The sequence below is a fragment of the Daphnia pulex genome, chromosome 1 (assembly GCF_021134715.1).
Source record: "Daphnia pulex isolate KAP4 chromosome 1, ASM2113471v1".
Lineage (NCBI taxonomy): Eukaryota > Metazoa > Arthropoda > Branchiopoda > Diplostraca > Daphniidae > Daphnia > Daphnia pulex.
In genome coordinates, this window is record NC_060017.1 from 3,348,689 (window position 1) to 3,370,786 (window position 22,098).

At 40.1% G+C, this 22,098-nt stretch overlaps 2 protein-coding genes across 10 annotated transcripts; both read left to right on the plus strand.

Moving 5' to 3' along the window:
• Nucleotides 1-13,746: 13,746 nt before the first annotated feature.
• Nucleotides 13,747-16,828, plus strand: LOC124195556 (protein swallow-like). Its single transcript, XM_046590040.1, has 4 exons — nucleotides 13,747-15,218; nucleotides 15,502-15,627; nucleotides 15,715-16,493; nucleotides 16,583-16,828. The coding sequence occupies exons 1-4, from the start codon at nucleotides 15,072-15,074 to the stop codon at nucleotides 16,770-16,772; spliced, it is 1,242 nt and encodes a 413-aa protein (XP_046445996.1). The 5' UTR covers nucleotides 13,747-15,071; the 3' UTR covers nucleotides 16,773-16,828.
• A 1,607-nt stretch (nucleotides 16,829-18,435) lies between these two features.
• LOC124195565 lies at nucleotides 18,436-22,063 on the plus strand. 9 transcript variants are annotated; one of them, XR_006875305.1, is made up of 8 exons: nucleotides 18,436-18,551; nucleotides 18,616-18,770; nucleotides 19,593-19,999; nucleotides 20,082-20,498; nucleotides 20,558-20,584; nucleotides 20,651-21,089; nucleotides 21,169-21,358; nucleotides 21,508-22,063. XR_006875305.1 is itself a non-coding variant. In XM_046590049.1 (3 exons), the coding sequence occupies exons 1-3, from the start codon at nucleotides 21,045-21,047 to the stop codon at nucleotides 21,618-21,620; spliced, it is 351 nt and encodes a 116-aa protein (XP_046446005.1). In that variant the 5' UTR covers nucleotides 20,757-21,044; the 3' UTR covers nucleotides 21,621-22,063. The 9 variants fall into 9 exon arrangements, 1 of the variants encoding a protein (XP_046446005.1); XR_006875299.1 differs by having other exon boundaries at nucleotides 20,082-20,584; nucleotides 21,166-21,358; XR_006875301.1 differs by having other exon boundaries at nucleotides 20,082-20,584; nucleotides 20,673-21,089.
• Nucleotides 22,064-22,098: the final 35 nt, after the last annotated feature.

Here is a 22,098-nt window from a genome sequence, read left to right on the forward strand (position 1 = left end):
GTCCTTCTTATAGTTATGTCAATCATTTTACCTTTTTTCCCCTTGTGCACTTCTCTACGTGTCTTCAACGTAATGACGTAATCTAGACAATAGGGCGTATCACATCTTCAAGATCTCTTACAGAGACAGTCCGGCCGGACCTTCGGATCGTATTTACAGATCGTAATGTATATAGGCGTATACAATTATATACACAACATGTTGATAGGGAAAAAAAAATATATATATACTTTGCTCGGAGCAACATTAATACCGTCTGTTTTTTGTTGTTGTTGTTGTGTTTCTTCTATATATTCTCCCAACGGATGGATGGCCAGACTGTCGCTGGAGGGCCTCTATACGGAGAAGGGCAACTCCATCCTCACCAGAGTAGTCAGTCGCAATGTTACACGCATCATACGTGAAAAGGGAAGGAGGGGGAGGACGGAAGAGAGCTCGAAAAGATGTAGGAAGGAGCGTGGACTGGCAACAGCACCAGTCTCGGTTTCAGAGCGTCATGCTCCACTCCTAATTAGACTAATATGTCCAAGCTGATGCTGTATGCTGCTGGCTCGTCAAGACCGGGAGAAGAGCTGCTGCTGCTGCTGCAGACTAGTGCCAAAGAACTTACCCAAGTGATGATGGGGTGCTGGGAATACACTGCGTTCTGTGCTTGTGGATATATTTTCGGCACTGTACTACTCTACAGTATATAGGGGGAGAGGGGGTATATACTATATATATGTAGAGTCCATTGAGGATGGATGCCGATAGCGGAGCGAAGGGTAGCACGTTCCGGTCGCGTGCCCGGGCGTCGTTCTCTTCTTCCACTACACTTGCTCCCCTCCAAGTTGTTTCACGCATCAATTTCTCTTTGCTTTTTTTATTTTGGCCCATTATGTATACGAGACGGACAAATTCACAACTTTTATAGTGTGGACGTAGATGACGCTCTTTGTGTATTATACGCAATCATATCACGCGGTAATTTATACGAAATCATTTATTCCGTGGCCTACACGGACTGATTTTCATTTTTTGGTTTAAAAATGGACATGAACAGTGTGAGACGTGTTCATTCAGAGCTGATGTTATCTATAGCTCATTTTTGTTGTTAATGAGGAGACTGAATCGACGAACTCTGCTGTGAGAGCAAAGCAGCTATCTAAAATTGTCCAACAAAAGGGAGCGACTGTGAATCCAAATGGACGGATTTGTTTGTAACAGGCGCATGACTTGAATGACCACATTGGACGATTTTTAAAAATAGATATTCCAAGTTCAACGTGATAATTGGTGGCATCCAATCACGTTCACATGTATATGTCCGCGCTGTATATAAGGCGGAGAACGTTATTCCCTCTTAACTTCCAAGGGGGTCCTGGGGGGTGTTATTAAGACCGGTTTTTCGAACGATTTGCGAAAATAAAAAATAATCCCGTTCAGCGTTCAGCATCGAGCGCGGGGGAGAAAACTTTTTTTATCCTTTTTTGCAGTTTTAATTTAAGGGGGGGCGATTTATAAATTCTAATCGATATCTAAGTATTGCTAATTAGACGTTTAGTGTCGTCTGCTATTCGTTATCGTTACAACAACACAAGTAGGCCTACTCAAGCATTAAAGACAAGTTTCGAAAAGGAGACTAATATAATAAGATTTCATAGAAAAACGGAACGATCACTTTTTGAGATTTGGACATGGATGCACAAAATAGATTACAAAAAAGTGGTTATCGTTATGTCATTTATAGTGTCGCAGCTTTCCATTAATGCTCTCCACTCCATGCTGTTTGGCAGGTAAATATACTCAGAATAAAAATGGGATGACTAGGAGCTTACATAAAAGAATAAAACTTGTTCCAAGTTCTTGAATTGTTACTTTCCTGCTAGCATTATTTATCCCCTTGCGGCATGGCAGATTGTTTGCACTATATTGTAACCTTTTTCTCTGTGCAGATTTGGGGCCTGAGCCAGCCATCGTAACAGCAGTTTTGCTTGTGCTAGGACTCCAGTCATATGATTTGCCTGATGACCTCCTGTCATCAGCAACAATCACAGTGTCATCGCTTAGGTAATAATTTTCGTTACTTTTATTGACCTGCAAGTGACCTGCCAGATTTTGTAATGAGGCATGACTTGCATGAATGCAGTGTAGGCCTATTTTGGCATGGGAACCTTTAATTCTCCTGTTTATTAACAATTGGATTATACCCTTGGTTTACAACTGCTGTTTTATTTTCAACTTTTCCTTGCTTGTTATTGTTTCTGTAAATATTTTTTTTCGTAACTCATTGTTCAAATTTTTTATTTAGATAAACAGCATCTGAGCATCCCGTTTCATTGCAGAAGCTTCCAGTGTCGACCGAGTTAAGGATTTCTTCAATTCCTATTTCTTTAAATGTCCTCGTGTACACCCATGCGAGTGTGGGTGTATTCACGAGGACTCCCTTTTACCTATCCCTCCTGGTGGATTCAACTTTTCTGTGGATGGATGGAGCACCTGGATGTGGATGCCTGGCTGTATTTCCCAGGCTTCAAGGTAGGACAACTTCATTTCTATTCTTCCTTTTTGACAATTTGGTGGCTTTGATTTGAAATAGTATCGGAGTACGGAATACGAATATTCCCGGGCAGCAGTGGGTTTTCCTTTGCCCTGTTTGTTTTTCTGAGTCAGGGTTCAGGGTTCATTAAATAGCGTGTGTGAAGAACCACTGCAGATCAGGCCTGTTTTTGTACCTCGCAACTTTGTCTGTGGGTAAACAATCAAGTTCAGAAACATTTGAACTTGAAGCAAAATGAAATTTGAACAATTTTTTTTTCACCAAGAGGGTCTTGCCGCCACACCGGCACTTCCTGGTTCTCCATGAAATAAATATGAGACAATTTTTGGATGAGGTACAGATCCGAGTAATAGTGCGCGTCACGGTTTTGAAATTGTGACCGACGTCAGCACGGTGCCTTTGTGACTTGAAAATCGAGCGAGACGGTAACGCTTCACGTAGAGAGCCAAGTGGCGTGCAAAATTTGAACCGTGGGTGTGTATACGGATGGGTCGGCGTTCGGTCACGTGACCGCCTTTCTTATTTTCTTTTGATGACATTTGACGCCGCGAGCGTTGACGGCGCGTGTAGGCGGACGCCACCATCCACCGCCGCCGCGCTCCCAGCGTTCGGCGCACATCATTATTTCACCCTCGATCCTAAGTAGGCCTACTTATCATATGAATTCACGGCATTGAGGATGTTTTTCTTGTTTTTTTTTTTCATCCCACTCCCACTGTTATACTGAATTTAGGAAATCAAAAAATAGATCTATCAATTATTCTTTTGGTGAATACGGAAATGAAATCATTTTGACGATTTTAATCATTCCGGATCTAGGGGACGGAATAACAAATTCCATATAACAGACAAAAATTGTTAGTGATATCATTATACCCATTAGCGAGAAATATAACGAACGCGAGTTAAGAAAATGTGACAGAGCTCCTTTTATTGATTGCAATACCTGTTTTACAATGTGGTTTCTATACGATAAAATCGATGGGAAAAGAGCTCCGGGATACAGTTGTGGTACGTTATGGTTTCAAGTTTCGCGAAAAACAACCATGTTTATAGCTACGCATATATAATGCTTGAATGAATTTTCAAAGTAAAATGTTTAAGTGCGCTCTCTAGAAGAGTATTGATTATTCTTTCCTGGTAATGCTCTACATTTGGCGATGTGGAGCCAACAACTCGTAAACGAATAGACACTGTCTGTTGTGGGAAACTCTTTTAAAAGGGACAAAAGAATAGAACTGTACAGCAAAATGAAAAACAAAAAAACAAAAATACGAAATATAAAAAAGCACACGCTCATAAATTCTCCGCTGGGAATCTATATGATAATAGAATCAGTTGAAGGGGTTCATTATTATTATGATGGCGTATTGGCCAAAAAAAAAGAGAAAAGGACGGAGTAAAAAAGAAAAAGAAAAAAAAATAGAATCAAAAACTAAAAACGACGCAACAGGGGGGCTAAGGGTTCTTTATTGGAGGGGATAGTTAGCGAAGGGGGAGTGATGAGAGAGACCCACACAGTCCCGGGTCACGTGCTGGCTGTGCCGCTGGATGCCCGGTCCTGTTGGGATTCTCTCATCTATCCCTGTATATTATAACGTCGGACATGTATATACATATATACAATGGGGAAACAGAAGAAGAAGAAGAAAGAAAGAAAAAAAAAGGAGAAGAAAATCCAGTGTACGTTTGGGGTTTATTTTTACAAGGGGAGGGTTACACACAGAGTCACGCGGCCTTATCATATTCAATCCACGGGAGGTCTTTCTCCCGTTTCATGGCGAAAGGGGCTGCTGCCGCTGGCCAGAGGGTGAGAGAGAGAGAGAGGGGGGTAGATTTTTTTTTTCTTTTTAGGTGTTCCAGTCGTATAGACACCAATGGGCTGCCCAGCATCAGGTCCGACAGTCGTATACGGCATTAAGTAGCACCGCAAAACGCGTGCCGTAAACACAGAAATGATCTGTCGGTCGTTCCGCTAGCCTGCCTTTCAATGGACGTAATAGATTTGTTTGCTCGCCACCAGAAATCAGCACCTAGTGTAGTACATGTCGCCGTAATCAGTGGACAATCAAAGCCAAGTTTCCAGTTGGATCGTGTGTCAAACAAGACAGACTCTAATATCGCCATTATTTTCCTGCGACAAGATAAAAGCCAAACAGATGAGCTGCTCCAGTTCATCGCTTTGATTTATGAGTTATTGGGAGGAAGAAATCTTAAATTAACCTTTTCTTTTTACCAGTCGGTTCCCATGTCGTTCCGTGTTCCTTCGCTTGGCGTTCAAGCCGAAAAGAAAGAAGCGGTGTTAGTATCTCCCTTTTCTTTTCCCGAGAGCCGTGATGGATATGACGTCGTAACGAGTGAACTACGACCAGTTCTCTTGTATCCGGTACCTAATGAACAGGCTCGCCGACAAATGAATGAACCCCTTTTCTCCCTTTTCTTTCTTTTTTATTATTGCAACTTATATTTTTACTAATATTTCCTTTCATTTCCAGCAGCCTCTCTCTCTTATTTACTTGTTTTTTAGGGAAAACTTTTTTTCCCCTATTGAATGAGTATAGGGCCAATTTATATCCGGAAATTCCCGCTGGGTTGCAGTTCTAGCCCAGAGGTTAGAGAAAACGTTCCCTGATGCAAGTTCATGGACATGGACTAGATATACTTACGTAGTAGGAAAGAGAGTCTGCATGGAAAATTTGATGGGAGCCCCATCAAATATGGTCTGAGCGACGAGATCTCCCTATATTTCTGGTTTTCTCTCCCTTGAGCAGCAGCAAAAAGGAAAAAAAAAGGGAAAAAAAGAGAGGAGGTTTGAAAAAGGGCTGTCTCGTAAGTGGTGGCACGAGCAAGAGCTTTCTTAGACGCACCAGGCATCTTTACGACCCCTGACGTTGGGTTGGGGTGGTCGCCGTTTTTACCCAGTTTGCACCGACGTAGTATCTAATGCCCAAAGAAAGTTGCCCCGGAAGTTCCAAATCTTGCGGTTAATAGAATCAATACTTTAATGAGCTGCACAACTAAATGATCCGGAGCTCATTAAGGTAAACGAAACAAACCATCAGCAGCTTCGACTGATTGGAAATATTCATAGAATTTGTTTTTCCAAGTTTTTTCACCATCCGACCGCAGCATCGATCGACTGCCTGCGATTTTTCATCCATCCCGTTTTTACCTGGACAGGAAAAAGGAAATTGGGTTTTTTATTTTTTTTAATTATGTGATTTTGCTCGGAAAATGTAAAAGTTTATTGCAGTCTGCCCAATATGTCGAAGGATTGAACAGAAAACAGAAGCGGAAGAGCTTGTCTCTCTCGTAATCTATAAATAATTTGAAATGCTGGGAGAAAAGCTGACGTTTCTCGGTAAAAAAAAAGACAACCGGGAACTTTGACGGCTGCGTCGCTGCTGCACTGCTGCGGAGTGTCACTCGCTCTGCTCTCTGTCTCCCAACTAGCAGCTCGTAAAAGGCGAGAAACGTCTACCGAGCCTCTATTACCATCATGCTGAAGTATTGGAGCACTACATCATATCTCGAATTTCAGGAATTAAAAAAATAAAAAAATAAAATAAATTCCAACGTTTTCCCGATGTCGTCAATAATTCAATCAGAATAAATATTTTTCCACTCAAAAATAGAACGCGACTCTTGTCTCTGTTAGACTCGAGAAATATTTCGTCTTTCCCGAATCTTCCCCATTTTTTTTAAAACTTCTCTCACAGGAGATTTGCGAAACTGCTGACATCGACATGCAGTGACATCATATCATTGTAATGACGTCAACCGAATTCTTATAATTCGACTTCATTTTATTTAATCTTTTCAACTGTCAATAAATAATACATACACTGATAAGTTGGGAAAAGGTTAAAACTTCACTAGCGAGTCGACCCGCTGCATATGTATATGCAGTCCCTCAAAGGATATCTTTATGTATGTACAAGTGATTTTCTTTTCAATTCAAAGTTGCTTTCCGGGAACTTGAAGCTGGCATAAGTTAGTTGAGTTCGAAAAGTATATTCCTGGAATATACAGCACTGATCTATACAGCATGATGTCGCTAGCCTCATGCTGAATATTTACACACAAAAAAATTAATTTCCGAGAATTTGGCAATTGATAAAACAAGTAAGCGATACTTTCTTTATGTTTAGATTATTCAAGTTTTCCTTATTTGGCACAGACTATATAAGAAAGTAACGTGTTGCTGCGGTACGTTCGATGTGTACAACAATCTCGAAATTTTCCGACTAAAGCTGACCTCACGAGGATGAGTGAAATGTTTGTGAAACTAGATTCAACTATTTTGACTCGGCTCCCAAGGACTTGGGGTCTTATCAAACACGGTATCATTGACTATATGGCCAATAGATTTTTTTTTTCATTCTATTTTCTCTCTCTCTCTTTCTGTCTCTTTAAATAAGGGCAAATGAGCATCAGTGGGGGCCTAGACTTGTGTGTTGATTACAGTTATTCCCCTTTTTCCGTGCTGCTGCGGAAGGGCGCCCAGCCAAGATGGCGGACATTGATACGATCCGTATATATATCTAGTATAGGCAGTGTAGGCTACGTGCAGTATATGTGTGTCCATTTCCAGTGGCTGCGAATCAAGAAGGTATGAGCGACATCCAGCCGAACCCACCCATATATGTCCAAACCGTCTCGTCTGTACGTTAATGGCCATCAACACCTATATTGGATTCGTTGGCGGGGAGAATCGATGGCCGGCATCGCGGCCCGGCCCATCCAGCCCAGTCAGAAACGGAGAGAGGTGCCCCCGAGAAACCTATACATACAGCTCCTCCACCCAGACTTAGCCAGCAGTCAGCCTCATTATTATTGTTATGACGATGTAATGGCCAAAGTTTTCTGTCGGAGTGTATTTGTTTGTACACAGAGGCAAAGAATGCCACTGATTGGTTTTGGCGATCTGATGGGTGACAATTTCCAAGAAAATGAAAACAAGCCCTTGCGTGCTTGTCTAGGGCGAAGAAAAATATAATTTTGTTTTCCTTTTTTCCTCGCTGTCTTTGGGCTCTCCAAATTGGCTTCTTCTTGATCGACCCCCAGCCAATGTCTGCGTGTCAATTGTCTGAAAGTGCCGTTTCATTTATCATTGTCATTAACTGCGTTCCGACAAGTTCATTCCGACTAGTTCACTCCGTCTTCTGTGAATAGAATTAAGTCTAATGATGATCGATCGTCCGCACTTTGGTCGTATAGCGCATCGTCAAAACTTGTCGCATATCACTCCAATTTCCGTATTGCGTAATTCAGAAGAAGTCAAGTTCTGGGAAGGTTCGCTGGCACACAGACAGCAATATATATATATCAATGGCGTTCTAGGCCATGGAGGATCAATCTAATAAAGCCCTTGAACTTGAATTACCCCAGTTAAAATCGGAGAAATCTCTCAAAAGATGAAGGGAATCACGGGGGGAGAGAAGAACAGAGAAAACAGATCCAACATTTTCCACGTCCGGTGTTGAACGCGTGTTGTAGTACGAATGCCCCTATGATGTTTCGATCATTAAAAAAATATCAGCGAAAAAGAGACAGAGAGAGAGAGAGACGGAAGAAGTCGATGCAGCAGCAGCAGCAGCAGCAGCAGCAGTCGTGGTGTACATCCTCTTTAATGATCACGCGTAGGTTGATCTCTCTTTATATAAAAGGGGAGTTGGAAGCTGGAGAGGAAAGACCAAAGCAGCAATAGGGAGACTCTATAAAAAAAAATAAAAAATAAGAAGAAGAAGAAGAAAAAGAGAGAAAAAAAAATGTTAGCTCTCGGGAGAGCCGTCAAGAGGAAGCGTCGTCGTCGACGACTTTGTCTGACGTTGCCATGGCAACTCGCTTCTAATGAGGCGGCTTTTCCTACACAGCAGGGCAGGGCCACCCCACCCATATTCCCGAAAGAAAAAAAAAAGAATGGAAGAAAGCGACAGAAAGAAGAAATACAGAGAAAGAAAGAGAGGGGAACACATTTAATATAAGGCAACTCTCTCTCTAGTATTACAGCCCTCGCTCTTATATACTTTGGTATATAATGCTACTTAGACTATATGATTTTAAAAGTATAGATATATATACTGCCGTATTATGTCGGATAATATCCAGCAGATATAAATCTAACAATCCTCTAGCTTCAAACGCCGCCCAACTCAACCTATACAATCTCAAGTTCCTTATTTTTCCTTTGCATCGTCTAGTACGTAACTGATCATTTCGTTTGTTGTTATTGTTAGACTCTTCGTGTTTTTCTACTGCGCACATAAGTTTCCCTTCCTAGACGAGATAGACGAGAGATAGAATTTTGTATTAAAATATACAGGTGATGTTGTTAAAGAAACATGTGCGGGCCGGGTATAGTATAGAATAGGGGGATTGGCTCGAGTGGCTGTCATTTCTCTGATCATCGTCGATCCAGTCACGTAGTCTGATCTTAACACGACATCCGGCCACGTTAATCAAAGATGCGCGAAGAGGCACGCGGATCCTAATAATACACTCGATCATCTTGTACATAGTAAAACGCAAGTCGCTCTCTTTGATTCTATTTTCAACTCCGCCAACTTGAAACAGATAGTGGATAATAAAATAAGAATTAAGATGAATAAATAATGATTAGAATAAAAACCAAAATAAAACGAGAATAAAGAAACTCGCCCTTACGGAAAAATCTCATTAAAACTCATAAAGAAATACATAAGAATAACCTTAATTCTCATTCATTTTGTCGTGATATTTTGGTGAGATTAACAGCAAAATATCATTTATTTGATGACTTTTGATGAGAATTTGGGACATTTTCAAGTTTAAAATCAGCCGTTAATCATTAATTTCATGTGAACAAAGTGAGAATTATGTTATTTCTCATCTAAATATAAATGATTAGTCGCGTAAATATAATGATATCTGACTGAGGGTTCACTGTAATCTCGCTTAATTTCTCTTTTCACCACTGAAATGTTAATGATTTTCTCACTAAAATTTGAATGAGAATTTGCGCGCTTTTAAATGAGATTTTAATTATATAAATTGAAAAAAGAATTGCCCTGACCAGGAATCGAACCTCGACTTCCAGGGTGGCTTGCCAATCTGCTAACCACTACACCACCAATTGATGTTAAACTAGAAGCTTTTTAACGTAGAACTTAATAAATTCGTTAGTTTAGTTAGATAACAACAGGGTTGTGGGACTTAGAATAATTTACACAAAAAACACATACCAGAGTCAAATAGAAATTTCACTCAAATTTACTTAGCGCGTGAAAAAAACTTAGTAAAAATTTCTATGATGCGTTTTGACATACCATATAATCAATTGGTTTGTTTAGTTAGATAAAAGCCAGATTTCGGGACTTAGAATAATTCACACACAAAAAAACACACCAGAGTAAAATAGAACTTTCACTCAAATTTACTTAGCGCGTTAAAAAAAAATAGTTATCCCAGCCTATCTTGTGATTATAAAAACATCGTGTAATTTTTGTGAGAATTAGATAGCTACCATATATTTACGAAAGGTATAAAATAAAAAATGTTAAAGTTCAAAAAGAATTTAAAGTCAGAATTTTTCATTCCAGGTAGGCCTATATACTTATTTGCTGATTTTAACTGATATTTTTAGGATTGTATTAAAAGAATACAAGAAAATATTTTGATGTCATATATGTAGAAATAACTTTCCCTTGATTTTTCACACAAACATCATTACAAAACATAAGAAAATATTGACGATTAAATAGTTATAATTTCACATCTGATCTGTTGAATTGTAGCTGATTATTACTGACTTTTTGTTATGAATTTGAAGATTTTAAAGCCCAAAATTGGGTAAAAATAATACCAAAAAATCTTTTGATTCCTTAGTGGGAACTGATTTTCACATGATTTTAATGAAAAATCACACTATAAAGCAGCATTAGAGAAATGATTGATAAAAAGCTCTTAATAAATGATAATATACAAAATAATTATAATTAAATATCATGATCTCACACCTAAATCTACCTGATTTCTGATAGACATTTAATAATAAATTTCATGATTTTTAAGCCAAAAAACTGTATAAAAGAAAACCAAAAAAATCTTATAATGTCATAGGTAAAATTGATTTTCACATGATTTTATACAAGTATCTCAATACAAAACATCAATAGAAATTAATGATTGATAACTCAGAATATATGATAAAATATTTATTTATTATAAGAATATATCATGAAATTCCCGCTTAATAATCACTGTTTTTTTGCAGATTTTTCATGCGAAAAAACTGCGGAAAAATCATGAGATTTTATTGATTTTCACATGAATTTATACAAGAATCTCTTGACAAAACATCAATAGAAATTAATGATTAATAACTCAGAATTTATGACAAATTACTTATTGATTATAAGAATATATCATGATATTCCCGCTTAATAATCACTGATTTTTTGCAGATTTTTCATGCGAAAAAACTGCGGGAAAATCATGACATTTTATTGATTTCCACATGATTTTATACAAGTATCTCATTACAAAATACCAATAGAAATTAATGATTAAAAACTGAGAATACATGATATATTACTGATTTATTTTAAGAAAATATCATGATATTTATGGTTAATTATCACCAGTTTATTGCATATTTCTCGTGCGAAAAGTCTGTGGTAAAATCATGAAATTTATATGATTTCTTTCTGATTTCTTACTACGGATTGGGTTATATCTCATATAAAATGAGACAAAAATATTTTAAACACTTTTAATGATAAATATGAGGGTGAAAATTCTCATCAATTTAATGAGAAATATATGAGATCATCAAAAATTATTAAAAAATCATTGATGTCATTAATAAACATATGATTTCTCATATAGTTTGATGAGATTTTTCCGTAAGGGCGACCGAAAGTGCGAGAGTCTAAATGAAACGAGGACATGCGAATGGTAGTACACCGTCAAAAGAGACGTCGAGAGATGGTCACGTGACCTTTGTCGGGACGACGAGCGCTGGTTCTATTCTGTGCGGATGTGAATGGGTTTTTTTTTTTTTACGAAGGGGGGTTTGCTGCGGATGCAATTCAATCGTACATACTGCAGTGCTGTACATGTCAAGTGCAGCTCTCTGCTCCGCACGCACAGAGAGAGAGAGAGAGGCACGGCTGCCAATTCAGTTTTCCATAACTTGCACGGACACTTGTGTATATTTTCTGACGGGAATTCGTTCATCAAATCTACGCGATGTGCCACTAAATATACTCTCTGCGCCGTAGAGCGCAACCGTTGTTTCCTCTCCTTATTTTGCCACTTGGACAACTCGAGTACATAAAGAGAAGAGAGACTTGGCAGAGAGCAGCAGCAGCAGAATAAAATCCGTTGCTGCCTATTTTACCGGAAAGAATAATATACGAACGATGCTGTAGAAGTCAAAATGTGTATGTTGTATACCCTGTATAGCAGTGTGGTTGAGAAAAAAATATGCGTATTTGTCTAATCGTTATCGAGAATTTCTTATTCTTCTTCAATCATTATCTCCAAAAGAGGTGGATATGGGGCGTGGGAAAAAGGGGTCTGCTGAATAGAGCGGGAGATGATGGAAGGGAAATATAAGGAGTTCCGCTTGATTTGCATAGGCCCTTCATCAACAGGTAAACATCAATATTTTCGATATCGTAATGAGGCCGATAACTTTTTGGGCCCGATAGTTTACGACATCCGCGCGGTGAAAATCAATCGACCGGTAAAAAAAGAAAAGAAAAAGAAATAGAAAAACCAAACGCGCATAGACACACAGAAATAGAGGAACGAATGAAATGATGACCTGCGCGGCTGTTTGATACTTATTTGTAGTGGATTAAGCGAACGATCCATCACTCGGCTCATTATAAACGCCGGCGCGCGAGCCCTCATAAATGTTAATGTATCGTGGTCAATAAAAATACAAAACAAACAGACACACACACAGGACACGCTGAATAGATATACCCACTCTATAGCGAGCCTATGCGTTTAATGAAGCAATAGATTTTCTTTTTCTCTTTTCATCGTCCTTAAAACAAAATAGAAAACCAAAATGTAAAAAGATTTCCGATTCAAAAAGGAGAGAGATGATGCGGATGATGAACAAGCCTGTCACTCATTAATTAGCTAATAAACCGGGCCGTAGAAAAAAAAAACACACACAAACAAAATGGAATCACAATATGAATCCAAGAGAGCCGTGCGACTATTTAATATCGTGAGAAAAAACCATCGACAACAAAACTGACTTGCCTATATGTTCTCATGCGCATTGCAACAAGACAATACATATAAATCTGAATGATGATTGAATCTCAAAAGATTTTTCTTTATTGTCTTTTGAAATATACTACGAAATAACCTAGGCTTTATTTTTCTTCTCCGCCTTCGCCTAAAATAAAACTTTTTTTTTTTTTTTTGTTTAACAACGAACAAAATAAAAATAAAATAAAGTTCGTTATTTGCTGGGCTGCCCTTTGAAGTCAGATAGAGCGCGCACACTCGCTCTTCTCGTCGTCTCTTTCTCTCTCTCCTCATTAAAAGACAAAAAGAAAAGTAACTTGGCTTTATTATCAAATATGATCTGTGCCCGCGGAGAGATAAGGAGGAATTGAAGCGAACACAGCAGGGAGACCTCGTCGGATACAATCCGGATTTCTCTCGTTTCCCCTGGCACTCCTGTTGCAGCGTTTTCTTCATGACCAACTTGGTGGCGTCCTTCATCTCTTTTCAACATCGGTTGTTATAATCTCCACCAAAAAAAAAAAAAGAAAAACTTATTATTGCTCTGTGTGACCAGCCGCATTCTTGTTACGCCATTTGACCAGAAGTTTCAACGACGAGGAAAGGGGAAAAGATATCGAGAGACAAATAAATGATTGTGCTGATTATTGGAAACTAGATTTTTTTGGTGTTTCTTTTTTATTTGATTTTTCTTTCTCTCTCTCTCAGTCAAGCAATCATCATCCATTATATGCGTTTGATATCTGTGAATATTTAAGAAAGGACAAACTGGTCCGAGACCGGATTACACGATTTCCTGTAACAGATATCGAGTCACACAGGTGTAGACATCGAAATTTACAAGTCAACTCTTCATCACTCCTTACCGAAATTGAATAAGAATTTTTATGGACGGAAGCGGGTTCTGTATAATAATTTTAAAAAAGCACACATACAGAGGGAGGAAAAAAAACAGGAAAGAAGAAAAAGAATGTTTGACTCGAGTTGCTCTTGGAAACAAATGGCACTAACGATGAAAAACCAGTGACGGTGACGAGGAGACGCTTGACGTTACCGGGAAAATGTATCCACACACAAATAAAAACGTATACAATGTCCCAGGCTTGTGTGTATGAGGTTTTTGGGTCTTTTTTCCGTTTCTTTTTGGAGGGCTAACTGATGTTGTTGTTGTTGTCGCATTTCCATTCCGTTTGAAGAGAGAGACAAGATACGTGCGATACCTACACAAAGCGGGTCTTTTGTTTCAAGAAATCCACGTTCATTCTGTTGCTTTTTTTTCTCATGTAGCCACCCATCTACGACCGCAGAGCAGCACGAAAAACTGTGCTAATTAACACGGTTCCATGTCAGCGTCCAGTCCGCCTCCTTATGGCTGTTCAGCCGACCACTTATTATTGATGAACAACTCGCAACTCCACCCATAGTGCTGCACAAGCCGCCCCATTATACTTTTTGGTTTCCCCCCTTCGAACACACAGAGCAGACAAAAAGAAGGAAATTAATGAACGGAAGAAAAACTTGGGAAGAAGAACAAGAAGAAAGGCAAAGGCATCATGAAGAAGGAATGGAATTAAGAATGAAGACGAAAAAAGAAGAAAAATAACAACGATTCTGCCGGTCGCCGGAACAGACCTGATTGGAGTTGTAAACTAAATGCGGTTGTCGGTTTCTTCTTCTCCAAGTTTTAATGAGACCGCCTCTTCGGTTTTCTTGCCAAAGATTTCGAATTGATTGGAGGCTCATTCACTTTCAGTTGAATCCGGAAACGAAAAGCGATTCTCTGGAATTAAAAAAACAACAAAAACAACAAGGGCGAGTCTATTAACTAAATACCAAAGAGTTAACTCATTGTCTATAATAAAGATACACAGGCCTATACCAGTATATATAATGTAATTGGGGTTATCTTTAAAAAATACGGCTTCTTTAGATTACTTATTTCTTGTAAACTTCTTGATGATCCTTATAATATTTCTGTTGTTATTCCCCAGCAGTTCATGGAAATAAATAACACAATCCATTTTTTTCTCTCTCTCGGACGATTCGGCGTCCAATTATTCTTTTTCCCTGTGGCTCGTCGGCTGCGCGTTGTGCGTTGTCGTGGAAACGAGAGCCAAACACAACACAGCCGTCATTTTATACCCGCCCTGCTTTCATTTGGCGACGTATATAATAATCCGACGTTGCAGCTACATACAGTATCCTGTGCTTATTTTGAGTTTCCTCTTCGCTTCTTATAATTGATACACCGAATCAGTGACTGGAGCCAGCAAGGGCTATGAACAACTGCTATTTGTGGATGAGAGAGCAGCAGCAGCAGCATGCTGAGGAGGAGCCGAATGTCGAAGAAGAACAAGATCGATCGTTGCACGTCGTTGAAGTCTGTCTACCCACCGTCCGCCAGCCGTTTCAACAATTCGATCAGGTATAATTCGTAATAGAAATGCTATCTGTTTTTTTTTTTTTTGTTTCGATCCACTTATTATTCCAAAGAAAGAAAGAAGGAACAGAACTAGTCTGATTGGACGTGATCTGTCAGTCGAAAAATAACGGAAAATGATTGAGCTTGGCAGCGGTTGCACATGTATTCTGCAGTAGTAGGAACTCGTGTGAAATTCGTGTTTTTCTTTTGATTTTGAAAGATGAAAACATTGTCTCGTATCAGACAGATTTAAGTTTTATGTACTAAAATTTTTGGAACGCGACAGATGTTGGATGACGAAGAACTACCGGAATTGAGCTTAAGCGAGCCGGATTCCAATTCCAGGAACAATGATCCACCAAGCTCCACTGAGAGATCCTCCAGCAGCAGCAGCACCAGTCAGAATGAATGCGTATGTTAACACGGATTTCATCTCATTATCCTTTATGCTTATGAGTAGCATTTTTTCAAAATTTCATTTTGACTGGGCGTTTGCCAGGCTCAGAGGGATGTGCGGAATGCTGCCGGAATTCCGGCGTCGTCGGTTGCCAGCAGCAGCCAATCACTAATGCGAACGTCCCACCGCAAGAAATTCCTGTCTAGAAGCCACAACTCGCTTGTATTCCAACCTCCGGATTATTCGAAAGTCGAGAGCAAAGTCAAGAAATACATCGACTCCATGAGAGAGCAGCAACAGCAGCGCCGACAGGGCCCTAAAAATCAGTTTGATCCAGAGACAGTCCCGGCCCTTGAGCTGGAACAGCATTCGTCCGTCGTGCCGGAAGATGTGACCAATTTGAAACGGCAATTGGTCGATCAAGAAGCGATGGTCGAAGTCCTCCAAGAAGGCCACGACAGACTGTTGTTGCACAACGCTAGACTTCAAAACATGATGGAAGATATGCGCACCAAGATACGTATTCTGCACGCACAGCAACAGCGCCAGGAGCGTCAGCCGCAACGGCAGGAACGTCGTACGAATAGTCCTCTTCAACCGGATGTCTATAAGGATCTTTCCGCAAGCCAAGGAAGTTTTGTATCGTCCAGCCCTGAAAGTGCTGGTGTTGACCCCCTAGTAGCCATCCAACTGGGTCTGACTCATCATCAGCATGAATCTCTCAGCATCACGCCATCCTCTTACCTGGACCTCCCTCCATTCGGTCAGTTCAACAGGAAAGCGGAAGACGATGAAACCAGTAGCTGTGATTCAAGTTGGAATTCCAGCAAACTTCTCCAACAGCATCAGCCAACGACGACTAAAATTGCAGCTCCTGTCTGGTACAAAATTTGAATTTACAACCAAATCCAGATCTATCTAGTACTCAAAATTACCATTCATTTATTTTTCAATATTTATCCTAATACAGGCTGCAAGGCAGAGCACACATAATAAAACCGACACTCCCGGAAGAGTCTTTGTTGCCAGAAAATAATGACAAGCCAGATCTACTGCTGTTAAAACAATTAAAAGAGTTAACTATTACAGCTTTAGAAGTCAGGGACCAGACCCGCACAATAATTCGCCAAATAAATCTTATTCAACCTCATGGATTATGAAAATTGATGCATGTCTATTGACTTATTAAGGTAAATAACAATATAAATTTCTTTGAAGGACGAGTTTAATTTTCGCATTTTAAAAATTCAACCTATAAAATCATCTTTTAAAAATGACATTGAATAATATCAGTTTGTTCAAAATGAAAGTCAATGGATATATTTTTCAATCGAAGCGGGAAGATTTAAACTGATGAATGATGAACCGTCTTGCTGGTCGAAATGAAAGGGAATTCCAATCAACTGATCATTAAAGTTGGAAGAGTCCCACATTCTGCCGCGTGTGGTTATAGTGATGGTGATGCTGGTGAGTTTTCGTTTGTAACACAGCGACCATAAATCGCCACGGGGATCTATCAGGCGATAGGTAAATATATAATATACACCCAAAGCCGATGCCTAATAAAGACTGGCCGGCCGGCCGGCTGGCAGATACCAGCGAAGCTCCTTCCCATGTTCCCAGCATGTTCCCAGCGGTTCCCGGCATCTTTAGCGCGTAGATGACTGATACCTGCTGCTCGGACTCGATGGGGGCCCTAGCGCTCATCTTCTCGATTTTCAATCACACGCGCATTTCTCATCATCGACAGGACCTGGTTGGGTTCATTATGTATTCGGTCGCGATTAAATCTATTTTCCAAGGGAAAAAGCTATAAATAAAATGAAAACCGTTGGATCTTTAATCCGACGAACTATATTGAATCTGTGACTTCATTTTAAGTCCATCACACTGTTTCCTTAACTTTCCTCAAGTTCCATTATCCATTCATGGCATTTAGAAAAACACTTTATTTCTATTGAATTGAGTTGAAAATAACTTCCCAATGAAGCTACATAAAATTTAACAAGACATTTGTCAGGACAATTACGGTACAGGTCACACAGAGGCGATGTTAAATTTTAGTACAAGCTCAAATTCTCTATCACTTCTTGTTCACCATTAGCTTCCTAAAATCTGCTCGGTATAATAAAAACAGCTTTTTTGTCGAAAAAATGGAAATTTGAAAACATGGCTTAATTAACGTGAAACTTTAATCGGAAAATTCGCCACTATTGCGCTGTCTAATATTTTGGTTTGATTCAGAAATTACACTCCCGAGTCGCGATTACAAACTTGATTACATGATCAGTTCAAACAAATTATGGGCTCATTTTTTTACCGCCCAAACGCCATCTAGTAATAAAAGATAGAACCTTTTAAAAAATCTCTCGTTGGAGTGTTGTGTACGTACGTAGAGCGCACGGTGCGCTGCGCACCAATCAGGAAACTTATTTCAAATTGTGCTAAAGCGACTTGCGTCGCCAGGTTCTCTCCGGACCTGTGAGAGGAGAGCTCAAACCCGGAGGAATTTTCAATGACTGGGTCTCGGCGACATCACACCAAGGTTTCATCATACATTCACTTCCAGTGACAGTGCCCACTTGTTCCTACTTGGTTTATTTCTCATTTATCCCCGAAGGAATCAATAATCGGGCGATACTGAGTTGTTTTGAAACTGGAAGCAATCTAGCCGTTCAGTTCATTTGTTCGTGAATTTGAATACTACTAACTTACTAAGGAATCTGTCGCCACTGCCTGATGTCAGCCTGTCCCTATAGGTGGCTAAAATGATGTCCACCAGGTGGCGGAAGCGGAGTGTCAAGTTAAAAAAATTTCGCATGCCATCAGTTTCCGACATAACTGAGCCTGAGCGAGGACGAGGCTCTGAACTCTGATGAAAGAATGCTGGCTCACTTGGCTAATGGTGTAATGGTGTATTTCGACATTGTCATTATGAGGTAATTTTTATTTGGATTGGTTAAGGATACTGAATTATAAAATATTGATGTGTGTTCCACACAGGTAACCAGCTTATGATTTTCACTTTCACGGCCAAATGACCCAAATCCACTGATGACGTGGACCTGAAACAGCTGTCCATTTTGCCTAAATGTCGTCTGAGGCTACCTGTTTGGGCTTTAAGTTTCATCTCAACCAGAAACACTGCAAAAACAGAAGTACGGTAACTATGTTTTCAATTTTCTTGGAATTAAGGCTTTACATTCATTGATAGACCCTTTGGCCTTTGCTTCACTTATTGTAGAATGTTCCGTAAAGTCAACTAGGTGGAAACTGGAAATGTTCTATTTCCATTCATTTGACCAGTTTTTTATTATAATACTTAGGAATTCTTTCCTAACTGAACATTGTTTTGTAAAATTTGAACATCAAAGTCAATGTACTCAAAATTTATTTTGAGAGACTGTGTTGAGATATCAGATATCTGTTCATCTAACGTAATATATAATTGTTGAATAGGTTTCACGTTCCACAGCCAGATGAAACTCAGAGCTTCTGCAGGGCTGTCTAATGTGCTCATGATGTTGTTTTTGCTAGCTGGGTGAATGGTTTGGTGAGCTGCTGCATGCAGTCTGTTGTGGTGGTGTTTTACCCTGCAATGTGTATTGATAGTCTTGGCCAATATTGTAATGGATATGCCTGGGACGAAGGCAAACGTTAACAGCCATTGCTTAACAGTATGGTCACTGTGAAGAACTGTTGACTCTTCTAGTCCAGTTGAATGCTCTCAAGAGTTTCGTTCACGCCAACTCAGCTGCGTTATTTCATTATTCGTTGGGAAAACAGCTCATTTTTTCAGAATTGCTATGCTATTGATCCATTTTATCAATAGGCAGGTTTCTTCTTTCGCTTTCAAATTTAGTTCCTAGCTTGGTAAATCTTAATCTGACGTCAAAATGAACCTGCCTTTCGTGATCCTTCTGTTTTAGTTTCTGTATGTTTTTACTACGCAAATCAATCTGTTATTTTTTGCCTTTCAGACGGTCGTCAACGTAGAGAAAGAATCTGAACCTAAAGTAGAGCCAGAAGAACCATCTACTACCGGTATACCAAAAACCAACGGAACTTACTACATACGTTCCAAGACATTATTGTGGCTTTCCATTGTTGACTTACGAATAATGGTTCTGGCGGAGCCATCAAGGAAGAAAGCAGTGGTACTGGTACCTCCACCAAATTACAATGTTCTTTACAAACCGACGTAATTTTCAAGTTTGGCATTGTACGGCTGGCACCAGATGTATGTAAATCAGTACATGAGCAATCCACTTGTGGAAATTAAGAACCAGGCATCGGGGGGAGAGATACTCTAAATGTAACTTGTCGCTCAAGTTCTCCGTTACCGAACATTTATCACCTCCATCATATCAAAGGATTAAAGCATCAGGTAATAGGAAACATTTTTATTTCTTTTCGAATCCATAGCTAAAGAGCATTTTATTCCTTCTAACTGATCCGGAAACACAAAGGTGATGAAATTCGTCTTTACGGTTAATTCGACCGTATCACGAATTGAAGCATCAATCCCGATGTCGTTCAAGATTTCCATTGTGACCGCAAGAATAACTCACCGGCTTGGATATACTCATTGGCCAGACCTCTGTTCAAGAATGTCACGTTTTCCCGCATAGACGGCCTCTAATCTTCAGCGAATTCGCTTTGTAAGGTCGAACCCTCTGTGCATGTTCCCCTGAGAAGAAATGGCGACCAAAGCCGGCAACAAGGTATGGATTGAAAAAAAGGGTCAGGGAAGTCGTCCCATCTCCTCCTTGATTACGTAAACGCAAGAAAGTGGAAGCGCACAAATCGTCGCAACCGACAGTCACATAAGAATGAAGATGACTTGCAACTTTAGGGTGCTAATAACTAAGCATTACCGCAAAGAGGTTCGAAAAAACTGCTGCTACCACCTACCTACCTACCACCTAATATTTTTCGACTTAAGTGCACATTAGAGACTTGGGATCTGGAGGTAAACATCTGGAGTAAAAATAAGATTGAAATGTTGAGAAAATCTGGTCAATTGATCCATTCACAGTCCATGCATCAAATTGTCCTAGTAAACTGAAGTCCTGTTGGATTTGGTCATGGTGGCATTTTACCACGCCCGCGAGAAACAGTCAAACCTCGTCCAGTGACCAAAATCAGCGCCAAGACGAGAACCGATTGTTGCCCCTATCCATCTGCACACCTTCACGAAGACCTCAAAGCTCTGTCCATCAATCCGCCTACACAGCCTCTGTACGGCACGCTGGGGAAAAAGAAGAAACCGCCTCCTGTCCCGCCAAACGTGCCAGCAGCAGGCAGCAGCAGCTCCCCCTTGGCGGAGAGCGAGGCGGCCTAGCCCATTTACGGACGGAGTGCCAAGTTTTGGCACTCCAAGTCCAAGCGAAAGCATTAACACTTCAGATACTGAACCGGGAAGCCCGGCCATGGAATTCCGTCAACGCCGGAATGGATCCGATGCCAGTTGCAAGGTAACAATGCAAATGATTCCGTTCGAAATTGGTTTGACGAATTCAAATAACTCTTTTCTATTATCTGTGGTGAAAGCAGTCGACGTCCAGCACGGAATGGTATTCAATGCCGTTTGCCAACGACAACGCCAGTACCATCAAACAGCGAAGTGCGCGGGCTCACCCGGCCCTTGCGGCACTGACTTACTCTTCTTCCTCTGTCGCCCGTTCTGTCTCACTCGGCCGACGGGCGCCATCCACCAGCAACGCCAACACCAAAATAAGTCTCGGTCAGCATTGCACCCCTGTCTCTTAAGTACATTCTCTCACTCGTCCTATTTGCCTCACTTTGAAACTCCTTAGCGTTTGCATTTAGTTTAGCTTTTGCTGCCAAATTCAACGCTTGTTTGTCAATGCCACTTTTGTTTTCGATTAACAGGAACTAGCGACCTGTTGAACGACATTGGCAACATGCTAGCTGACTTGACGGATGAATTGGGCTCTGTGTTGGAAGAGGAAAGCAGTAACCAGCCCATAAGGCAGAAATCCTAAATGGGGGGTCGCAAAAAACGTTGTTTATGTATATCTTAACCTGGATTTTTAAACGTTTGCTGATCCCCTAGACCCCTCTCTTCCCTTGGAATAAGAAAAACGTTCCGGGCTCCACTTATTGTTTAATGCCAGCCAGCTGCGTCAAGGTGCCTAGTTCACAAGCATATCTCGTAAAGCAAGCATGATCCATCTGGATTGATGAAATAGTTTATGAACAAGTGTTGGATATTCCTATATTCTTATTTCTCCCTTTTTCTTCTTCAATTTAACACTGTTCCATCTCGATGGAAATGATTTCTTTTACGTTACGTGACGATTTTAACTGTTGGGATATTTTTTTTTTTTTAATTCACCGTCCTTTTGTTATATGTTGCCCGCCCAGCCAAGTGATGTACCTTGTACCTATATAATATTGTATGGAATACATGTACACGTTTATCGTATCCCACTTTTGTGTAGATAAACGGTGTTTGTTGTA